The sequence below is a fragment of the Miniopterus natalensis genome, chromosome 15 (assembly GCF_054644295.1).
Source record: "Miniopterus natalensis isolate mMinNat1 chromosome 15, mMinNat1.hap1, whole genome shotgun sequence".
NCBI lineage: Eukaryota > Metazoa > Chordata > Mammalia > Chiroptera > Miniopteridae > Miniopterus > Miniopterus natalensis.
The window spans coordinates 32514945-32535445 of NC_142095.1; the positions used below are offsets into that span (position 1 = coordinate 32514945).

Below are 20501 nucleotides of genomic sequence, written 5' to 3' on the forward strand. Positions count from 1 at the left end.
TGACTCAACAATGTAAATCCAGTGGAGTTGACCAATGAGGTATCTCAGTTTGTTTGTAAACAGTTAGGGACTCGGTTAGATAACCCAAGAGGGGTTATCCAGTTTGCACCAGCCACCTAGGCATTCGTAGACCCAAGGAAAATCATGACTGTTATAGACAGAGATAAATCCTGACAGGGCACAGACCACTTCCACCAAGGTTATACTCTTAATGGATTCAGTCGCAGGGATTATTATACTTGCCTGTTCAAGCCAGGGGTCAGTTAGGTTTTCAGTGCATTCTGTAAATCTCCTAACCTGAAATAAAAAGTTGTTCCAAATTCCAGAGGTTACCGCCCTTAGCAATGTCCTGGTAGATATGGATTATGGAGTTATCTTTCCAGGCCAATGCCAGAGTAAAGAAAAGAAAGAGAAGTGAGGGTTTCATATTTAGTTAAAGTATGAAGTCTTGACTCAGTGTCTTGGGAGGAAACAGTTTTCATGGACGTCAGCTAATTCTCTTCCTAATCAATTTGATGCGGAAGTCTCCAGCATTTGTACCGGACTAGATGTCAGGTGGAGCCTTCTTTAGCTGTGAGATGTGTTCACGAGGCTCGAGTCCTTGAAGTCTGCCCGCCATCTGGGTAGCGGGAAGGACCTGGTATAGTCCTTTCCCAGAGATTTAAGGGCAGCCTTTGTTCTTAGTAATTCCAAATCAGAGGGTGGGAGAAAATTGGAAGCATTAGTTTGAATACCGTAGCCAAATCTTTTAGAAAACTAGCAAAATTTAAGACCCAGTGCAATCTACAGGTATCTAACAAAACCTCAACAATTAACTTTGCTTGGTTAGTGGCAAGGATTAGAATCTTAAACAAAGATGCAAACAAAATTTTTCTCCTTACAATTATCCCCATTTCTTTTTTCCAAAGTTAATCACAGCAAAACTAATTTGTTTGCATTAGACTTGGCCTGATTATTTACGTAAGTGCAGCAAGAATAGTGATTGCCTCCCTGGAGGATTGCTTCCCTTATAAGCAAGGTACCAGCCAATTTTTCCATGGGGATTTATTAGCCTTAAAATCATCTAGTCATACCTAGTCTACACACATCTTTCTCAAATATGACATTCTAGTCAAAGCCTTGGTAATATAACCAATATTTCCCTTTGTGTCCTGTTATAAGAACAGATTCTTACCGAACTTATGCAAATAACTAACTACGTTGTCAGGAACTCAGTAGTTTCACAATTCTGGAGGGATAAGGTAGGGGGTAAAAAGTAAGTGTCCCATTTTTGTTCACCTAGGTATATTTTACCAAATTGTTGATAGTCTAAGGGGAAAAGTTTCCTTAAATCTGGTAAAGCAAAACATTAGCGGACCAGCAGTGCTTCAAACAAGAAGTCATAGGAATTACAATTCTTCTCCTCAGTTCATTCAGTCCCACGTTATTAATTCTTGCTCTGCTTGAATCCAGTTTTTCCACTAGTTCCAGAAATTCTTACCCAGTTCATTGGAAGATCTTAAAGTTTATCAGAAACTGTATTTGTCCAAGTTCTGTCCATGAACCCCTTTGAAGAGGAAGCGCTTTTGCAGGAACCCTTTTATAAAAGCACCAGAGTAAAACAGTAGCTCTCCGTAAATGACAAAAGACTTTTAAAATGCCCATTATTACAGGTCTGATAGGATTTCATTATAATGGAATTGACAAGGAAATTTGGTTATTTCTATAATATACAACAATTTAAGATGATAACAGGAATTATGACTGATGACATTACATCAGGACATATCAGACTTCCAAGAATTTCACACATTTTTTGAAACACTTATAACATATACCCATTCAGAGACACCATGAAGAAGGCTTAGCTCTACTTATTTGATAATGCGTCCCATAGGACTTTACCTTATTAAATAAGCCTAATTAGTTTGTCTCCTTTTTTATAAGGAGGGACAGTAAATCTTTCGAGATGTTCCAGGACCCTCTGGAAAATCCCAAAGTTAATTCAAGGTCAAAAAAGCTTCATTTAGGATTTGATTTTTGAGAAGTTTGTCGAAAATACCAAAAAAAAAATTTTAACACTTGGTTAAGTAGAATTATAGGTCACTGTGAAACAATACTTATCTACTTAACCAAAATGAAGATGAAAGACTTTCCAGGCAAATTTATAAGGTTGTATAGTTCTGAGCAAAACTTAGCTTTTTTAATATTGAGAAGACTAGGTTAGTTAGGAGACTCACTTAAGTAATCAAAGACCTGATAAAGACAACATGGAACATAGGTAGTTTTTTCTTCAATTACAGTTCACATTCAATATTATATTCATTTCAGGCATACAGCATAGTGACTAGATATTTATATAACCTACAAGTTGATCCCCTCATAAGTCTAGCACCCACCTAACCGTAGGTGATTCTTTTGACAAGACTCGAGATCTTTGGGGGTTTTTCTAGGCAGATTACTTTAAAATAGAAGGAAAACCTTTCATAATCCTGTCAGGAGCAGACCAAATAGTACAAGAGAACTTTACCCTTTTCGAAGATGAAAGAAAACTAAGTTTTAGTTTCACTTACATACACTATTGATAGTAAAGTTTATTTTAAGCCCTTACAACAAATTTAATTTTTAGCCAAATTGCAGGCACAAGGTAAAATTCTCTTTCTCTTTTTCTCCCTTTACAACTTTATTTTTAAGTTGTTATTTCTTTTTCCCCTTCCCATTTTGAAATAATAACCAGTTTTACCTTTGGGACAAATTACTTTCTTTTTCAACAAAATGCATTTCCATTTGTTACGCCTTCTTTCACTGGAAACACATGTTTTATTTTCCTTGCATACAGAAATGTTTTCCTTGTTATTTCCATTAGTTATAATTACATATATTAGAATTCATATCCCTTAAAAATCTTAATTTCTAATGAAAATAAAGAAATAAACAATTGTGAACTGCCTTTTACATTAACATTCCAGGGCTGGGAAAATTTATAAATGCTTTTTATAATTTCTAGAAACATACACTTTCTCATAGTACGTTTTCAATGTGGTACAAGACATATTTACTAAAAGACCCAAATTTCTTTGGTTCCTCTGTAAAAGGAAACCAAAAGTAGACAAATCAATGTTCATCAATTAATGTTTCAGTATTTTATCTTATTTGGAAATGATCTGGATAGTCAATGAATTTAACTTAACTCATTATTTAACTAAGCAAAACTTTAAGGTTTATGGTTACCAAAAAGATTTGGGGAGACTATTTTAAAAGTTCATCTTAAAACTTTTTATCCTGCTTACATCTGTGTAATTTACTTGCTCTCGAGAATTATGTTTAGAATACCCACAAAACTTTATCAGACATTAGACAAAGTCGGCCACTATCCCAAGCTAATTTTTCTTTTTTTTTTAAATCCTGCCTGAGGATTTTAGAGAGAGAGGAAAGGAGGGAGGGAGGGAGGGGGAGAGAGAGAGAAGGAGAGAGAGAAACAGCGATGTGAAAGAGAAATCATGGATCAACTGCCTCCCATACACACCCCGACCAGGATAAAACCTCAACCTAGGTTTGTCCCTTGACGGGGAATCGAACCTGCAACCTTTTGGTGTATGGGATGAACCTCCAACCAACTGAACCACCTCACCAGGGCCCAAGCTGATTTTTCTTGCTGACAAATTTTGTAAGAAATAACATGAACTTGCCCGGCGGGCATGGCTCAGCGGTTGAGCATTGACCTAGGATCCAGGAGGTCGAGGTTCAATTCCCGGTCCGGGCACATGCCCGGGTTGTGGGCTCGATCCCCAGTTAAGGGCTGCAGGGGGGCGGCTGATCAATGACTCTCTCATCACTGATGTTTCTATCTCTCTCTCTTTCCTTTTCCCGTCCTCTCTCTGAAATCAATAAAGACATAGTAAAAAAAAAAAAAAGAGAGAGAGAGAAATAGCATGAACTCATTTGACTCATAAACCCAGGTAAAATGAGTTGTATTCAAAGCTAATAACTCTAAAGACATGTCTATTTTAATTAAATCAACATACTTAAACTAGCTTTAATCCCAAATATTTTTCCAAATTACATGAACCTGAAAAGCATTTGGGTTAGTTTCTATTACATTTTCTAGAATTTTTATGAATACTAAATTTATATAAATGCTTGCTTTTTTAAGCCAGTTAAATAGAGCTCTTTTACAAATTAATTTTAGTAATAACATCTGGAGCCCGAAAAGGCCACATAGCTACAGCATAAGTTAAGTTTATCTGCCCAGATGACTAAAGTTTTTCCTACTAATATCTGTGTAGAGGGCACATGATTTTTTCATTTGCCTGAATTTCAAATGACCTTTCCGCCTTTCGTTTTCCTTCTGATAAGAGCAACCTCTGAAGTCTGCAGAATGTTTATACCTCCAAGGCACAGGGAAGGAATGCAAGTTCCTCCAAGGACTTTGGTTTCCCAAGGCCACTATTTACAAGCCGTTGAGATAAATAGGGGAGGTTTGGGGGTTGCTAAAAGAAATAGGTGAACTTTGAGCTGCCTCTAGAACTACTTAGTACATTTCTAGTTTGGCAACGATGTGTAAGATAAGGACAGTTGTTCTCAATCCCCCAAGGAACTGGTTTGCAACTTAAATGACATCATAGATTGATCTGCCCACAAATCCTTTTACAAGGGCCTTAAAAGGTTTTTAATCCCCTCTGGGTACGTAGTTTTTATTTGAGTTTAGAGGACATGGCCTAAACATTTGTCTATCAGGCTGTGCCATTCAGCCAAATTTTAACCACATAGCTACTTTGTAGTTTTTCTTCAGGACAAACAGAAAATATTTTTGTCAGCCCTGGCCATGTGCCTTGGTGGTTAGAGCATCACCGGCCAGTGCACTGCAGGGTCTCAGGTTTGATTCCCAGTCAAGGACACATACCCGGGTTGCAGGTTCTATCCCCACCGCAGTTGGCCCGGTTGGGAACACATTTGGGAGGCAAACAATCAATGTGTCTCTCTCATGTCGATGTTTCTCTCTCTCCCCCTCCCACCATCCCTTTCACTCTCTCTAAAAATCAATGAAAAAAATATCCTTGGCTGAAGATTAACACAACAACAAATATTTCTGGCAGTGTTGAACAACCCCTTGGACTCAAGAGGGATCCCCAAAGAGGGTGTAAAAGAAATTTTATTTTCCTCTCTCTACTGGGTACTGCACACAGAGACCCGGGAGAGCTAACTCGAGTAAGAATTTTCCCTTCAGCCAGCTTCTGCCAGTGTTCCCAGGTTCCCATCTGCAGTTGTGAGTGGGGTTTAAAGCAGAGAATACAGCTCCGATACTATATTTGCCAGTATTTGGCAAGGTTTTTTAAATTTATTTTACTTTTAGTTTCCTTTTGGCTGGTTTAGGGAAAAGTGTAGCAGTTTACCAGAGAATTCCTCAGAGGCTCATTGACTCTGGGAGGGGGGGGTGGGGGCCTCCTCCGAAGGTAGACACGGAGGCGCCTGTAAGGCCGTAACCTGGCGGGGGTGGTAGGGTCTGTGGTCTCTGCGGAGAGGGCAGACAGCTCGGGCTCGGGGTTACAGAATAAGTGTGAAATAAGGGAGAACAGAGGGAGCAACAGAGTCGCGTCCATTTATACTATTTTGTTTTAGGTACGTCTTTTCTCTCTAATTTTTTTCATTAGCTTTTTTGCAATGAAATTTTCAATGACACTATTTTGGAATTTTGTACACTTTTGGAAGATTCTGCATGCCAGTTAAAGTAGGTATCCCATTCTGTTTAATTTGAGAACCTTTACTTTCAAGTGCACTTGTTAAATGATCTTATCTCATTGGGACACTCTTCCTAATGACCATTGTAGTACCTCTGAGGGCTCAGGGCAGTTTCTTTGGACCCTAGCCACAAATGGAGTACAATCCATATTTCTGTCTGGCTGTATTTTGGGGCCTCCAACCTGACAGTTACCAAGCCAAGCTCTCGGAACACAAAACAAGCTTAGTAAGATTTTGCCATTTTTGTAGATATTTATAGCTTCCAGAACCATAGTTACTGGCTATAAAATAAGCAGGTGTGCTGCCTGGCCGGCATGGTTCAGCAGTTGAGCATAGACCTAGGATCCAGGAGATCGAGGTTTGATTCCCGGTCAGGGCACATCCCCAGGTTGCGGGCTCGATCTCCTGCAGGGGGTGTGCAGGAGGCATCTGATCAATGACTTTCTCATCATTGATGTTTCTATCTCTCTCTCTCTCTCTTCCTTTGTCTGAAATCAATAAAAATATATTAAATAAATAATTAAATAAGTAGGTGTGCTGGGAGGTGGTGTGCTTAAATCTTTAGATCTCAAGGATTCCATCTCTTTTCAGCAGAGCTTTTGGGTCTCTCAAAGCGAAAATAATAACTAAAAGGGACATGCTACTGGGCTGGGGCTTGTGTAGTGTTTTACAGTGCCCCTTGTTGCATGGAAATTTTCTTAAGGTTGGCAAGTTGACCTAGGGTCAATCAAACCAGTCCTGTGACCAATTTATCCTAACATGGGAGTCTCAGAGTTAGGTGGTGAGCACTCTAATAGCTCCTTTATTTATGTCTTTTAATTTTTTTTCAATTACAGTTTACATTCAATATTATTTCGTATTAGTTTCAGGTGGACAGCATAGTGGTTAGACAATCTTATACTTTACAAAGTGTTCCCCCTGATAATTTCTAATAGCTCTTAAGTGCTCAACCAATTCCCAATGATTTTTGTGGCTTCCAAGATTCCCATTAGCAACAACCTTTACTTACTGAACCCAGTCCAACTCAAGTCAAGCCCAATCCAATCCAGACCTAGTCCCTTATTTTAAGTTGGACCCAGTCCAACTTCAGGCAGAGCCACCAACTGTTCCCTACATGGAATCCGGGGGTCAGGGAAAGGATCGAACCAGCAAACCTCGACAAATGGGGACTGCAGGTTGGGGGTCTCCACATAAATGGGAAACTGTAAACTGCCCCTACAGTTCCCAGGTGGATCTTGGGACAGACTCAAGGGCTGGAGTTTCCAATCAAATAGGGAACTGTGCACGGCAAATTCGACCAGTAGCTCAATGCAAAGAAAGCAGAGCCCAGAACCAAAAGGTACTTACCAGCAGCCCTCGGAAATGGTGCGAAAGACAAGGAACTCAAAGGGTTTATGGGGTACCACGCTCATATTTCTCATGGTCCCAGGATGCCATCAGAAGTTCACTTTGGATACCATTGCTGCTACCGAATTTGTTAAATAACAAAAATTCAACTGAGTAAAATTTAAATGTCTTATTGGCTTTAATGAGTGATTCATGAATCAGCATCCCATCCAGCAAGTAGAAAGGAGCTCCGAGGAGCTGTACAGAACGGAAGGATTGTACTGGCAGAAGAGGGAAAAGAATGGGCTGCTTCAGGCTCAGGTAACCTCCCTACCTGTGGGAAACAGAGGGGCTTTCAGGCGCATGCCCTCACTAGTGCTGACCAGAAAATTCCAGATTGACTGGTTAAGATTAAATTCCTGGGAGAGGCTGAGCACCAGTGACTCCACTTTGGGCCTGTTGTCTTTTGACACTGGTCTTGTTCCCCTTGTCACGTTGCCTCATTCTATGGACTAACGCAAGTCAAGAGACTTGCCCAGATTCAAAGAGTGGGGGAATAGACTCCATCTCTTAATGGGAGGAACTCAGATTCACTTTGCAGAGGGCATGGGTTCAGTAAGGAGACTAATTATGGTATTTAGTCTCAGGGCAGAGGGCCTGGGTTCGAATCCCTCACAATCCACCACCAATGGCACTGGTGGCCTTTTTGTAACTCACCAGCATTTGAGCATTTGGATGACAAGAAATAGAACTGTCCATCCAGAAGTCAGCTGGCACCCAGATGTAGGCCATTTCTGCAGTGGGCGCATCTGGGTGAACAGCTGAGCTTTTTTGCTAACCCTCCAAATGTGCCCTAGCCCTGCCCTCGCCCTTCTGCCCCTGAGCCAGCTCGAACCTTCATGATCAGGGTGGGTTCTGGGAGCTGCCAGCAGCTTTATTGATATGGGGAGGAGAACCTGAGTCAGCAGCAAGGGCCGAGGGCTGGTGGGGGGAGGAAAAGGAGGCGGCTCCTCCCTCCATACACTGAGGCTGCAGGAACTGCACCCCAGAGCTTCAGGCTGAGGGAGGCAGAACCGACAAAGGGAGAAAGTAGGTCGAGGGAAGGCACGCAGACAGTGAGAGAACCCTGCGGGTGATGCCAGAAATGATGGCCTCTTTGTCTTTCCCCTGCACCCCTACCCCCAACCCCAATTTGGGATTCAAGGGAGGTGAACTGTGCTCTGTTCCATTCTCCAGGACTTTCTAAAATAACCGAGATGCTTTTAATGACCTTATCCTTCAGATGTGGCAGACAGGGAGCAGGGTGAGTCCCAGAGCAGGCTTCGGGCGAAGGGGCGGCCACGTGGGCAGAGCCCTGTGAGGTGGGCTTGGATTGAGATATATGTTATGCAATTGCAGTAAAAGGGAGTTCTGGGACCCGCCAGGAGGGCTGCAGCAACACCACCGCAGTGATAAGTCTCCATTAGGCGGTGTTTCACAGCGCTGCAGACAAAGCTAAAATCTCATTACCAGATTGGTTGATTGAGGCTGTGTTCAGGTGGCTGAAAGGTCAGGGGTCGGTCAGCCAGCTACACACCTGCAGAGAAGGTGTAACTACTGAGACAGGATAAAGGTTGGGGACCTGGGAACTAACAGACTTGGTTTATAATCAGGCCAAGTCACTTCTTAGTCATCAGTGTCCCTTTCTGTGCCTTGAACATTGGCATCCTAGGATCCCTGTGCCTCTCTTCCTGGGTGTTTCCTAAAAGAACCCTACCACATGACTCTCCTTGCTGGGGCTGATGGTCATCAGTATGAAAGGGACAGCAGAGCCCCCTGGTATGAGTGGTGTTAAAGCTCATCTTCTGGATCTAGAGGGTCTGGGTTCAAATCCCTCACTAGATGTGTGAATGTAAACAAATTATTTAGCCTCTCTCTGCCTCAGTTTCCTGGGGTAAATAGTAGGATTATTGTGAGGATGAAGTGAGTTATTAAGTGGAATGTGCTTAGCACAATGCCAGGCACATATTCAGTATGTGATACAATCAGTATTTTCTTTATTCAGCAATAAAACCTCCCATTGAAGGTGATTCCATTTATAGCAATGCAAAGGCTAACCAGTAAATAAATAGACAGCAGAGACATCAGGGCTGCGGAGAGAAAGGGTCTTGCCCAAATTCACACAGCCAATTAGTGACAAAGCCAACTTACAGGTATCCTGAAGACAGCTGTTAAGTAGGGTGTCTTGGTCATTGAAACCAATCCTGTGGCATCTTTAGCCTATGGTGGTCTTGGGAAAGAAGACCTGGGGTCCAGAGGGTCAGATTCACAGCCAGAGGCTGCCAGCCATTTGGGGCAAAGGGGCTCTTGGGGGCTGCCCTTCTAGACCCAGAGGATGCCTGAGCAGAGGCAGGGGCTGCTCAGTCCAGGGCAGAAGTCCAGCCGCCACCATACCAGGCTGGGAAATCTGGACTGCAGGACATCCTAAACCATGCAAGAGGAGACAGGGCAGGAAGGACCTGCAATGTCTTCCCCATACTACCCCTCATCTTTGGTTGGTAAATGAGCCTGGCCTGGGAAAATAAGACCCTAAGTAAAGCTGTATTTCCCCCTCCACGAAGACACCAATTCTTCTGTGTCTTCGTGCTGTCTGATGGAGCTGGTGGGCTCTTTGAGTGAGAGACACAGCTGAGTCGTCTCTGTTGCCCCTGGCTTAGGCTCTTAGGAAGTACTGGTTGGGTAGGTGAGATAAGTGAATTGACTGGTGAATAAATGTGTGTGTGTGTGTGTGTGTGTGAGAGAGAGAGAGAGAGAGAGAGAGAGAGAGAGAGAGAGAGAGAGAGAGAGAGAGAGAGAGAGCGGGCAATGAGATGAAGAGTAGGTAGCGAGAGAAATGGATGGATGATGGATAGATGGGTAGGGAGATGGATGGATGGATGGATGGATGGATGGATGGATGGATGGATGGATGGATGGATGGATAATGTGGATGGATGGGATGGAGGGTGGATAAATGTATGGATAGATGAATATGTAGGTGGTGGATGGATGAATATGAATTAATAAGAAGCTCAGGACAGGACTGATATTTCTTCCTCTACTTTCCTGTTCTTGTGGCAGAAAAGTGTAGGCATTGACCCTAGTCCCAGTCCCAAGGTCAACACTAGTGCTCTCTCGGCACCTCCAGCTTATTGAGCTGATTTCTTCTGCAACTGCCTTGAGCTCTCTGGTTTTCATTGATGCAGAGATCTGCCAATTAGCTAGTGCCTTTCATTCTTTTCTTTAAAAAAATAGCACAGTAGACGAATATTTGCAAGGATAGGTTGTGTGGATGTCACCTACATGGATTCACAGACCTTATAGACCACCTGATCCAGCCCCCTCACTTTACTCTGAGGCCCGGAAATGAGAAGGAGCTTTTGCCAAGCCACCCCATGGGTTAGGGGAGTTAGAATCAGGCTTCCTCTGGGCCAGGATTCCTCTGATCCTTAGTCCAGGAAGCGATGGTTAAGAGCTTTGGCTCTGAAGTCCATTAGACCAGAATTTAAATTCCAGGCTCCAGCACTCGCTGAGCGTGACCCTGGCAAGTTACTTAACCTCTTCAAGCCTCTGTTTTCTAGCTTGTAAAGTGAATATATAAATAATCACCAACATTCACTTAGCCAGTCTCAGTGCTGCATGCGTGCACCGTATTGCCTTGTACGGCAACCCCATGAAGTCGGAGACATCACATCTTTAATCCATACGTATGCACACTTAGGCTGGGAGGAGTTATAGAACACTTCCAGAGTCCCCGAGCAGATAAGAGGCTGAGCCAGGACTGGAACCAGGTCTGTGGGACCCAGAGCCAGTGCACCCCCACCACTCCCTGCCTAATTCATCTGGCTGCACCTTTGCCTTAAGGCAGTTCCAGGGCTGCTGTGAAGATCAGATGAGAAATATGTATGGAGCTCTCAGCACAGTGCCTGACATGTAGCAAGCACTCGGTCCACACAAGCTATTACTCTTATTACCTCTGTGATTGTGTCTAAGCCTTACCTCTGTCGTTTGCTTTGCCAGCCACTGTCTGCTTTACTCTCCACACCCCTTCCAGGTAATCAAGGCAGATATGACCACTCCCACCTTGCAGATTAAAACCCTGAGCCGCACAAGCATCGCGTAACCTGCCCATGGCGGCTCCTGACAACCAAGTGGCAGAGTTGGGCCCGGAGAATTCTGGTAGAGTTTACCAAGTGGCCCAGGGGGCACAGCCCTGCAAAGGCCCAGAACCTGAAGATGTATGGCTTCTTCAGGAAATGTGGTGGTCTGTGGCCCGGCACGTCTCTCTCTAGGCTGGAATAATGAGAGGCGGGGCTGGGGGCAGCTCGGTAGCAGCAGGCAAGCCCTTAATAAGTGCTCAGAACCACTCCACACATGGGTAGAGGGTGGTACGAGGGCCCAGGCTGTGGGCGGGGAGGCCAGGAAGAGCGGCCTGGGAGGACCCTCCAGTCTCAGCCCCATGCCCTATCCCTTCTGAGGATGGCAGGAGCTTTTTTCTTTCCACTTTTATTCCTAATCATTAGGAACTAAACCTGCCCTCTGAGGGAGGCTACATGAATCATCTTTTAGTCAGAAATTGCTTCCCTGCCTGAGAAACCTGGGCACCCCCTCAGATTTCCTTTGCCATCTCCGACTCTTTGAATATCAAGACTTCCAGCTTCTCTTCGCCCTGCTGCTTCTCAGAGCCGCAGCTGAGCTTCAGAGGGAAGTAGCTCCTTCCTCAGACTTCTGAGGCACTGTGCTTTCCTGGGAAAACATTCTCCTTGTCTGCCCGCATTTATTCTGCGGACTGAAACCACCTAAGTGACCTTTAATTTCATATTTTATGAGCCCTCTTTTAAAATAGGCTGACACTACTGTTAACATTTGAATTATTAAACTGAGGATGGGCGCTTATGAAGCTAAGTTGTTGGAAAGTTATGACATATTTCTGAAAACATAAACTATTAAGAGAAAAACAAACCTCCCTGGAGCCTTTGAAGTGGTTCTAAAGGAAGGAGCTAGAAGCACTTTCCTGGCAGGATGGTTTTCCTGAATAAATAAGCCAACTTCACCTAGTTAGAAACCCCAGGTGCTCAGCATACCCTATTCCTAAACTGAGGTGGCTACCATGCCCAGAGAGCCCCAGTAACCCCCAAAAGGTAGGAAGGATCTGCTGAACTGTGTTCCCCATAATCTTAGAACCAGGGCACCAAGGAGGAGGGAGGAGGGTGTAGTGACTCTGGGAAACAGACAATTCTTGAACTCAGATCTCCTGGCTCAACTGACTGTTTGAATGAGCCTCAAAGTCCCCTGAGTCAAGCCACACTCTGAGACTGGCTCTGGCCAAGACAAGGGTGCCAGAGGCATGGAAGACTCTGGAAGTGACTTTGCAGGGCATTAAGATCAAGATGGAGTGCGGAGTGGAGTTCTGGTATATGAAATGGCAGGGGCCTCTGTGTTGAATTCAGCAACTGTTTTGGGTTGTGTGTGTCTTTTTGTGTGTTTTGGTTTTGGTTGTTTTTTGTTTGTTTGTTTTCTATTTTGTTTGGTTTGGTTTGCAAACACCATCTCTGGGAGAAGAGTTTAAAGTAAATAACCCCAGTTGGGAAATTACGATTTTTAACTGAGCTGTTAATCCCTACATCCCCCCCTCAACCTACACACACACACACACCATACTATACCATACACACTCACTACACACATACACCATGCCAAACCCCATCCCATATACACACAACACACACTACATGCATACACAGCACAACCTACAAACATACCACACATACACCACACCACACACACACCACACATCACACACATACACCAATGTACGCACACACACACACTACACCACACACTACACACATTATACACATGCACAATACACCATATACACACCACATACACATATGCACAATGCATTGGTGAGCTTGAGAAGGTCCACAAGGAATTTGCTTTCCACAGGGGTTTTAGCCTGTCCCCACTGCCATCCTGGGCGCCCACACCAACGTCCTGCCTCCCAGGCTCTGAGGAAGACTCTGTGGCTCCCTGGCATGGCCCTGCCACCTCATGCTCCTCATTAGGCCTGGCACCCAAGAAGCTACTTTAGATGACCATTCTGGAGGCAAAAATTCTCACAAAATTCCATCCCATCTGGCCTCCCGCTGGCAGCACCCTCCCCAGCACACACATACTAAAGTATTCATTTATTCATTGGGTACCACACAGTGGGAGGCAGAGATAAGCTAGGCAGACACAGCCCACCCACCCGCCACGGACTCTCCACCGTTCTCCAACCAGCCACCTAGTTAATGAGCAACCGCACACGCCAGGACAGAGGCAGGGCTGCTGGGCGAGCACGTGCTGGGGGCTCAGAACCCAGAGCGCCTGGGGTTAAATCCCAGCTTGCCCACTTACCAGCAGGGTGGCCTCACCTCTCTGGGCCTCCGTTCGTGTGGACAACTGTAAAGTGAGAATAACAGCAGCCTGCCCCCCACAACCAGGTGATACACATGAGGAGCTTAATGAAGTGGTGAGCAGAGTCGGTATTCAAAAAATGGTCACTGTGCTGCTGTGGAGGCTGGCTGGTCCCTCCAGGCATCAGGAGCCAGTGAGGAGGCAAGGCCACCTGGCACAGCCAGTGAGCAGAAAGGCGTTTTCTGAGATGCTCTTAGAAACAGCATCGTGTTGCAGTTGCTGCAGTGTGTCACGCTACAGTTATTGGGTTGTTTGGGGAGATTTTTTAGGGTTTTTTTAAATTGTGGTAAAATACACTTAACATAAAATGTATCATCTTAACCATCTTAAGTGCACAGTTCAGTGGCATTAAGTCACATTGTTCTACAATCGTCACCACCATCCAACCCAGAACTTTTCATCTCCCCAAACTGAAACTGCCCATCAAACACTAGCTCCCTATTTCTCCCTCCCCACAGCCCCTGGCAACCACCATTCTACTTTCTATTTCTATGAATTTGACTGTTCTAGGTATCTGGAGCCTACTGTGTCTCTCCTTTGTGACAGGCTTATTTCACTTATAATGTCCTCAGGTTTACTCATGTTGCAGCCGTGTCAGGCTCCCTTCCTTTTTAAGGCTGGATAATATTCCTTCATGTGTACAGGCCACATTTTCTTTATCCATTCATGTGTCGATGGACACCTGAGTTGCTTCCACCTTTTGGCCCTTGTGAATAACACTGCTATGGACATGTGTGTACAAATATCTCAAGTCCCCGTGTACATACCCAGAAGTAGAATTGCTGGATCATATGGTAATTCCACGTTTAATTTTTTGAGGAACCACCATCCTGTTCTCCAAGGCAGCTGCACCATTTTCATTCCCACCAGCAGTGCACAGGGTTGCAGTTTCTCCATATTTTTACCAACATTTGTTTTCTGTGTTATTTTTTTGTAATTGTCACCCTAATGGGTGTGAGGTGATACATGCCAGCTATATTTTTTAATCTCGCTTTTGCAGATGTTATTTATAACTTGTAGTTCTTTAAGTCATCATTTATTGATCTTGGATGTATTTACTCCCCAGTATCCCAAAACAGGAACATGAATTGTCCTCTCAAAGTTACAGCTGTGGCTGCACTAAGCCCTCTTAAAGGGCTCAGTGCCCACACGGGGAAGCCTGCTCAGGGAGTCAGGAGGCTTGGGGAAAGCCCCAGGCCTATCGTCTGCAGGTCTGTAACCATGAACAAGTCACTTCCCTCCTGGGCCTGCTTCCTGTCCATCAAAACAGAACAATACCCACACCTTAACTCCCTTACAGAACTGGAGCCTTGGAGATGAAAAGGCTCTTGGAAATAGCAAAACCTCTGGGTTTGTCAAGATTTAAAAAATGAAAAGAGAAAAGGATGGGCCCCTGCTTCTTGGTAATGCATGTACGCGATTTCAGAGCTCATGTTCACAGAAACAAATTGAATTATGTTGAATTATGGGGGAGGCAGCTCTGCCATTTGCAGCCATGGATTGTTTGAAATCCTTTTAGAGGAAAATTAAAATATTTCACAGAGGGTAATAAAATGCCGGGTGTTTTGCAGGCATAATTGCTCTGCTCTCTTGGGCAAATAAGTAATTAGGCATTTTTATTTAAGTCCTCTGTGTCGTCAATTTCTTTCATTAGTGGAGGGGGAAAGAAACTATTGTGGAAAATAAATAAAACTCTGGAAATCACCAGAAGGTTAATTATAAAATTGTTTTTAAAAATAAAATTAAAAATAAATAAATATATAAATTTTAAAAGTACAACATAAAAGCATACTGCAGAGAGAAAAGGGAGAGCTTAGAATTTATTTTTCCAAACATCAGAAATGGAAAGCTGTACCAAAGATTCCTTTGCTTTCACATCAAATCCCACCCAAGAGCTTGGGAGAGGGGAGCCTTCCAAGGCTTGTGATACTGGGGATGTAGCTGGCATGGTGTGGGAGCAGGGAGGGGGTTCTGAGCCTTGTTTTCACCCACACGACTCTGCCTTGGCCTACCATCATTCACCATGATCCACTTGGCAGAAAGGGTTGCACAGGGTTGATTTCTCTCTCAGCTGGAGGTCGTCTGCTCCAGTTTCTCCATTTTACAGATTAGAAACTAAGAGTGAGCGGTTAGGGTCTAAGGCTTAGTCCTTCCTATGAGTCCCTGCAGGTGTTCCTCTTAAAGGGCCCACGCACAGACTAACTCAGACTCACTTGCTCTGAGCTCCAGCACTGGGGCAGCAGCTCAAAAGGCACCAGGGACATACAGGGAGCAACTAAATTGTCTGGCATCAGGGAGAGCTAGAGGGGCAGCTTTCTCCCAGACAGAACTGCTGGCAGAGGACGTTGTTCCCCTGCTGAGCTCTTCCCTCCAGAGCCCAAAGGTGGGCTCCATATCTGAGTCTGCATCAACCTTGCTAACACTGTTAGCCCCACCCTGATGATTCCTTGAGACTCTGCCCTACCCAACTTTCCGGCCCACCCAAGCTATTTCCAGTGGCTTTTCCATACAAATGATCTCTCTTGCTTCATGCTTTGGACTTTCCTAAAATCTTTCAAACAAGCAGCATCTAGCCTCTGTGTACCTCATACCTCTTGCTAAGTGACTCCAGGCCTGGCACTAGCAGCAGCTGGCCTTGGTTTGCAGCTTGGCCTCTTATAGGCACCTCCACGCCCAGCACAAGTAGCAGCCATCTTCAGATAACTCTGTAGCTCGTGACAGGTAGCCCTAGGCAAGGCACAGATGGTGGTTGACCTTGCACCTCCCAGGAGGCCCCAGAGCCAGTGCACCTGGTGGACAACTTCAGATCATGCTGGATTACAACTCTACACCTCCATGAGTGACAAACCTATTTGAAAAATAATGACAGAAAACTTCCTTAACCTGGTGAAAGAAATAGACATATATAAATCCAGGAAGTATAGAAAGTCCCAAACAAGAAGAACCCAAAGAAACCCACACCAAGACACATCATAATTAAAATGCCAAAGGTTAAAGGCAAAGAGAGAATCTTAAAAGCAGCAAGAGAAAAGCAGTTAGTTACCTACAAGGGAGCTCCCATAAGACTATCAGCTGATTTCTCAACAGAAACTTCACAGGTCAGAAGGGATTGGCACAAAATATTCAAAGCAATGAAAAGCAAGGACCTACAACCAAGATTACTCTACCCAGCAAAGCTATCATTTAGAATTGAAGGATGGATAAAGAGCTTCCCAGATAATAAAAAGCTAAAGGAGTCATCACCACCAAAGCAGTATTACAAGAACTGTTAAAGGATCTTCTTTAAGTAAAAGGAAAAAAGAGATAAAAAATATGAATAATAAACAGCCATAAAAAAGAACAAAATCTTACCATTTGTGATAGCATGGATGGACCTAGAGGATATTATGCTAAGTAAAATAAGTCAGTCAGAGAAAGACAATTACCATATGATGTCACTTATATGTGGAATCTAAAGAACAATATAAGCAAACAAACAGACTCATAGATACAGAGAATAGACTAATAGTTGGCAGGGGGGCGGGGAAGTTGGGGGACTGGGTTAAAAAGGTGAAGGGATTGAGAAGTAAAGATTGATAGTTACAAAATAATCATGGGGATGTAAAATACAGCTTAGGGAATATAGTCAATAATATAATAACTATGTATGGTGCCAGTTGGGTACTGGAAATATCAGGGAGAACATTTTATAAAGTATATGATTGTCTAACCACTATGCCATACACTCAAAACTAATACAAAATAATATTGAATGTAAACTGTAATTGAAAAAAATTTTTTAAAGAGTTTGCAAATTTCCTAGGTGATTCTGGGTCCAACCATGATGGAGAATCACAGGCCTACATGAATACCAGCCTGGCTTAGTTGCATCAGAACAAGAGAGAGCTACTAAGTGATCCCAGGGAGCAGGGAGGTAGGGAGTGACATTGTTACTGATGATAAGACAGGGCAGGGTAGAGGCAGGAGGAAAGCTTTATGGTCAAGTCCCATGACTGCTCTGCACTGGTCAAGATTAATACCTATTGGAAAGTGTTGTGAGCCGAATTGTGACCCCCTAAATTCCTATGTTGAAGTCCTGATTCCTAGTACCTCAGAATGTGACTATATGCAGAGATAGTGTCTTTAAAGAGGTGATAAGGGTGAGCCCTTATCCAATATGACTGGTGTCCTTATAAGAAGAGATTAAGACACAGACATGTATAGAGGGAAGATCATGTGAAGACATAAGGAGAAAACAGCCATCTACAAGCCAAGGAAAGAGGCCTCAGAAAAAACGACCCTGCTGACACCTTGATCTCAGACTTCTGGCCTCCAGAACTGTGGGAAAATTAATTTCCACTGTTTAAGGAAAAAAAAAAAAAAAGACAAGGTAACGATGAATGCTAAATTTAAGACAGAGGTTCTTTCTGGGACAAGGAGTGGATTATGCAGATGGAGAGAGAACATGGGGGGAGATTCAATTTTATCTGTCTTATTTTCCTTCTTAGAAAAGAAAAATCTGAAGCAAATATGGCATAATGCTAAGGTTCTTAATATTCTCTATCATGTGTTTTATGTTTGAAATAGCTCATAATTTTTTAAAAAGTTGATCTTGCATAACTCCTTGCATCCAGAGCCAGGATTGTGTCTGCGATGCAGAGGGCTGAGGGTGCAGGGGAAGGGCAAAGAGCTGGCTGAGGGGAGAAGGGGTGGCCAGAGGCTGGCCCCCACCCCTCAGACCACAGAGGCAACCTCCTGTGCACACACACCCCACCTCTGTCTTCACAGCCACCGGAGAAGGAGGGGGCACTGCCTCGGCAGGTGGGCAACAAGACTGAGTGTGGCCTGCTGGGCTTCGTGCTGGACCTGAAGCAGGACTACGAGGCCGTGCGCAGCCAGATGCCAGAGGAGAAGCTGTACAAAGTGTACACATTCAACTCTGTGCGCAAGTCCATGAGCACAGTCATTAAGCTGCCCGACGAGAGCTTCCGCATGTACAGCAAGGGCGCATCTGAGATCGTGCTCAAGAAGTAAGTGGCACAGGGAGCGGGCTGGGGTGTGGGAAGCGGGGACCGTAGGGTGACACAGCTCCGACTGTACTGGGCCCAGCCAGAGGAGCCATCTGGTACCCAGAGGCTCAGAGAGGGCCCTGCCCACCGTTCCACAGCAAGACCACCTCCAGGGCCCCTTGCCCAGTGTTTTTTCCACTATTTCCTCTTAAAAATCTCTATACAGAGTCCTCCTCCTCCTCTCTTAATAGGAAGTTCTATGCATTATCAGTTAGATTTCTCTTATTTCACTTCCCTTAGTACAGAGTTGGTCGATGGTGGTGCTTTTCACTGTCAGCCAGCCTCCTCTAACTCCAGGTGCCAGAAATAAGCCTAGAGAACTAACCAAGTCACTCCCCCTCCAGGCCTCAGTTTCCCCACATGTACCTTGAGGGGATGGGTCTAGCCTAGTGGCTCTGAACCCTGGCTACACACTAGAATCACCCCAAGGAGCTTTTAAAAACCATTGATTCTTGGACTCACCCTAGATAAACTGAATTGGAATCTCTGGGGTAGGGCTCACACATGGGTATTTATTTATTCAATGTTCCCCCCATGCCGTGCTAATGTGCAAGCAGCATCAAGAACCTCTAGCCAGTTTGCTCAGTGGTTAGAGCACTGGCCTGCGGACTGAAGGGTCCCAGGTTCAATTCCAGCCAAGGGCACGTACCTCGGTTGCAGGCTCAATCCCTGGCCCCTGGCTGGGCACGTGCGGGAGGCAAGCAATCAATGTGTCTCTTTCACATCTATGTGTCTATTTCTCTCTCTCTCCCTTCTACTCTCTCTGAAAAGCAATGGCAAAAATATCCTCGAATGAGGATTTTAAAAAAACAAAACAGAACCTCTAGCCTATGTTTTATGCCCTTTAAATGCCATTTTAGCTGTGGGACTTTTTTCAGATGAAATCTTGTGAATATAAAACCGATCAAAGTAAACCTGCTCTTGCTGAGTGGACTGGGGCAGATATTACAAGAAAGCTGACTGATTTCTTTTTGACTGGTCCCAATTTTATCCCTGCCTGGGGCCATGGACCAGCCCCGAAGCGTTATGGGAGATGGACTGGACAGGCACTGGATGACCCACCACAGCCAGCTGGGCATCACTGGGGAGAGGGAGGTGAGCTTGAGCCAGTCAGAGGAAAGACCCTTGGGCCCTCGGCTGCACCTTACCCATCTCCGTCCTGCCTTCCCCCAGGTGCTGCAAAATCCTCAACGGGGCAGGCGAGCCCCGGGTCTTCCGGCCCCGTGACCGTGATGAGATGGTGAAGAAGGTGATTGAGCCCATGGCCTGTGACGGGCTCCGCACCATCTGTGTGGCCTACCGCGACTTCCCCAGCAGCCCCGAGCCTGACTGGGATAATGAGAATGACATCCTGAACGACCTCACCTGCATCTGCGTGGTGGGCATCGAGGACCCCGTGCGGCCTGAGGTAGGCCCCCCACCAGCAGATCAGGGAAAAGGGTCGAGACTGGGAGTCCAGCTGGCTGGGGGACCTGGCATAAGTCGCCTCACCTCTCTGAGCCTCAGTTACCCCGTGACAGCCCTAGGGCCTTCTTACCTCCTCTTAAACATCAGACTCATCAGGCCAGCATAGGCCAAACTTGGCATCTATCTGTTCAGGTTATAAAGCAGAACCCACAGCATGCCAGCAGTCCTGGAGCCGTCCGCCCAACCACCCAAGACCTTCCCACTGGCCCCCAAGGCACAGGCGTGAGTGCTGCCCTGTTTCAGAAGCCCCTTGCCCCACAGGAGCCAGGATCTCCTGTAACAAATTCATAGGCCTAGATTCCTAGGTCCCTGCAAAGAAGACGGCCAGTAACAAAGGTTACCAGGCTCAGGAAAACCCCAAGTGTGGTGTCCCCATCAGCATTTAGAGTTCTCCCAGTCCAGATCCAGTTTATCAATCAGTTCATACTCGCTGGCTTGCCTAGGGTCACAGCTGACAGTCTA

At 44.9% G+C, this 20501-nt stretch overlaps 1 protein-coding gene across 16 annotated transcripts in view; it reads left to right on the plus strand.

Annotated features, from left to right (window-relative positions):
* ATP2B2 (ATPase plasma membrane Ca2+ transporting 2) overlaps nucleotides 1-20501 on the plus strand; it is a 119629-nt gene that overhangs the window by 69080 nt on the left and 30048 nt on the right. For all 16 annotated transcript variants that reach the window (XM_087824639.1, XM_087824635.1, XM_087824638.1 and 13 more), the window contains 2 exons: nucleotides 18292-18533; nucleotides 19746-19980. In XM_087824639.1, the coding sequence (XP_087680765.1) occupies nucleotides 18292-18533; nucleotides 19746-19980 (477 nt within the window). The remainder of the gene's footprint in view (nucleotides 1-18291; nucleotides 18534-19745; nucleotides 19981-20501) is intronic.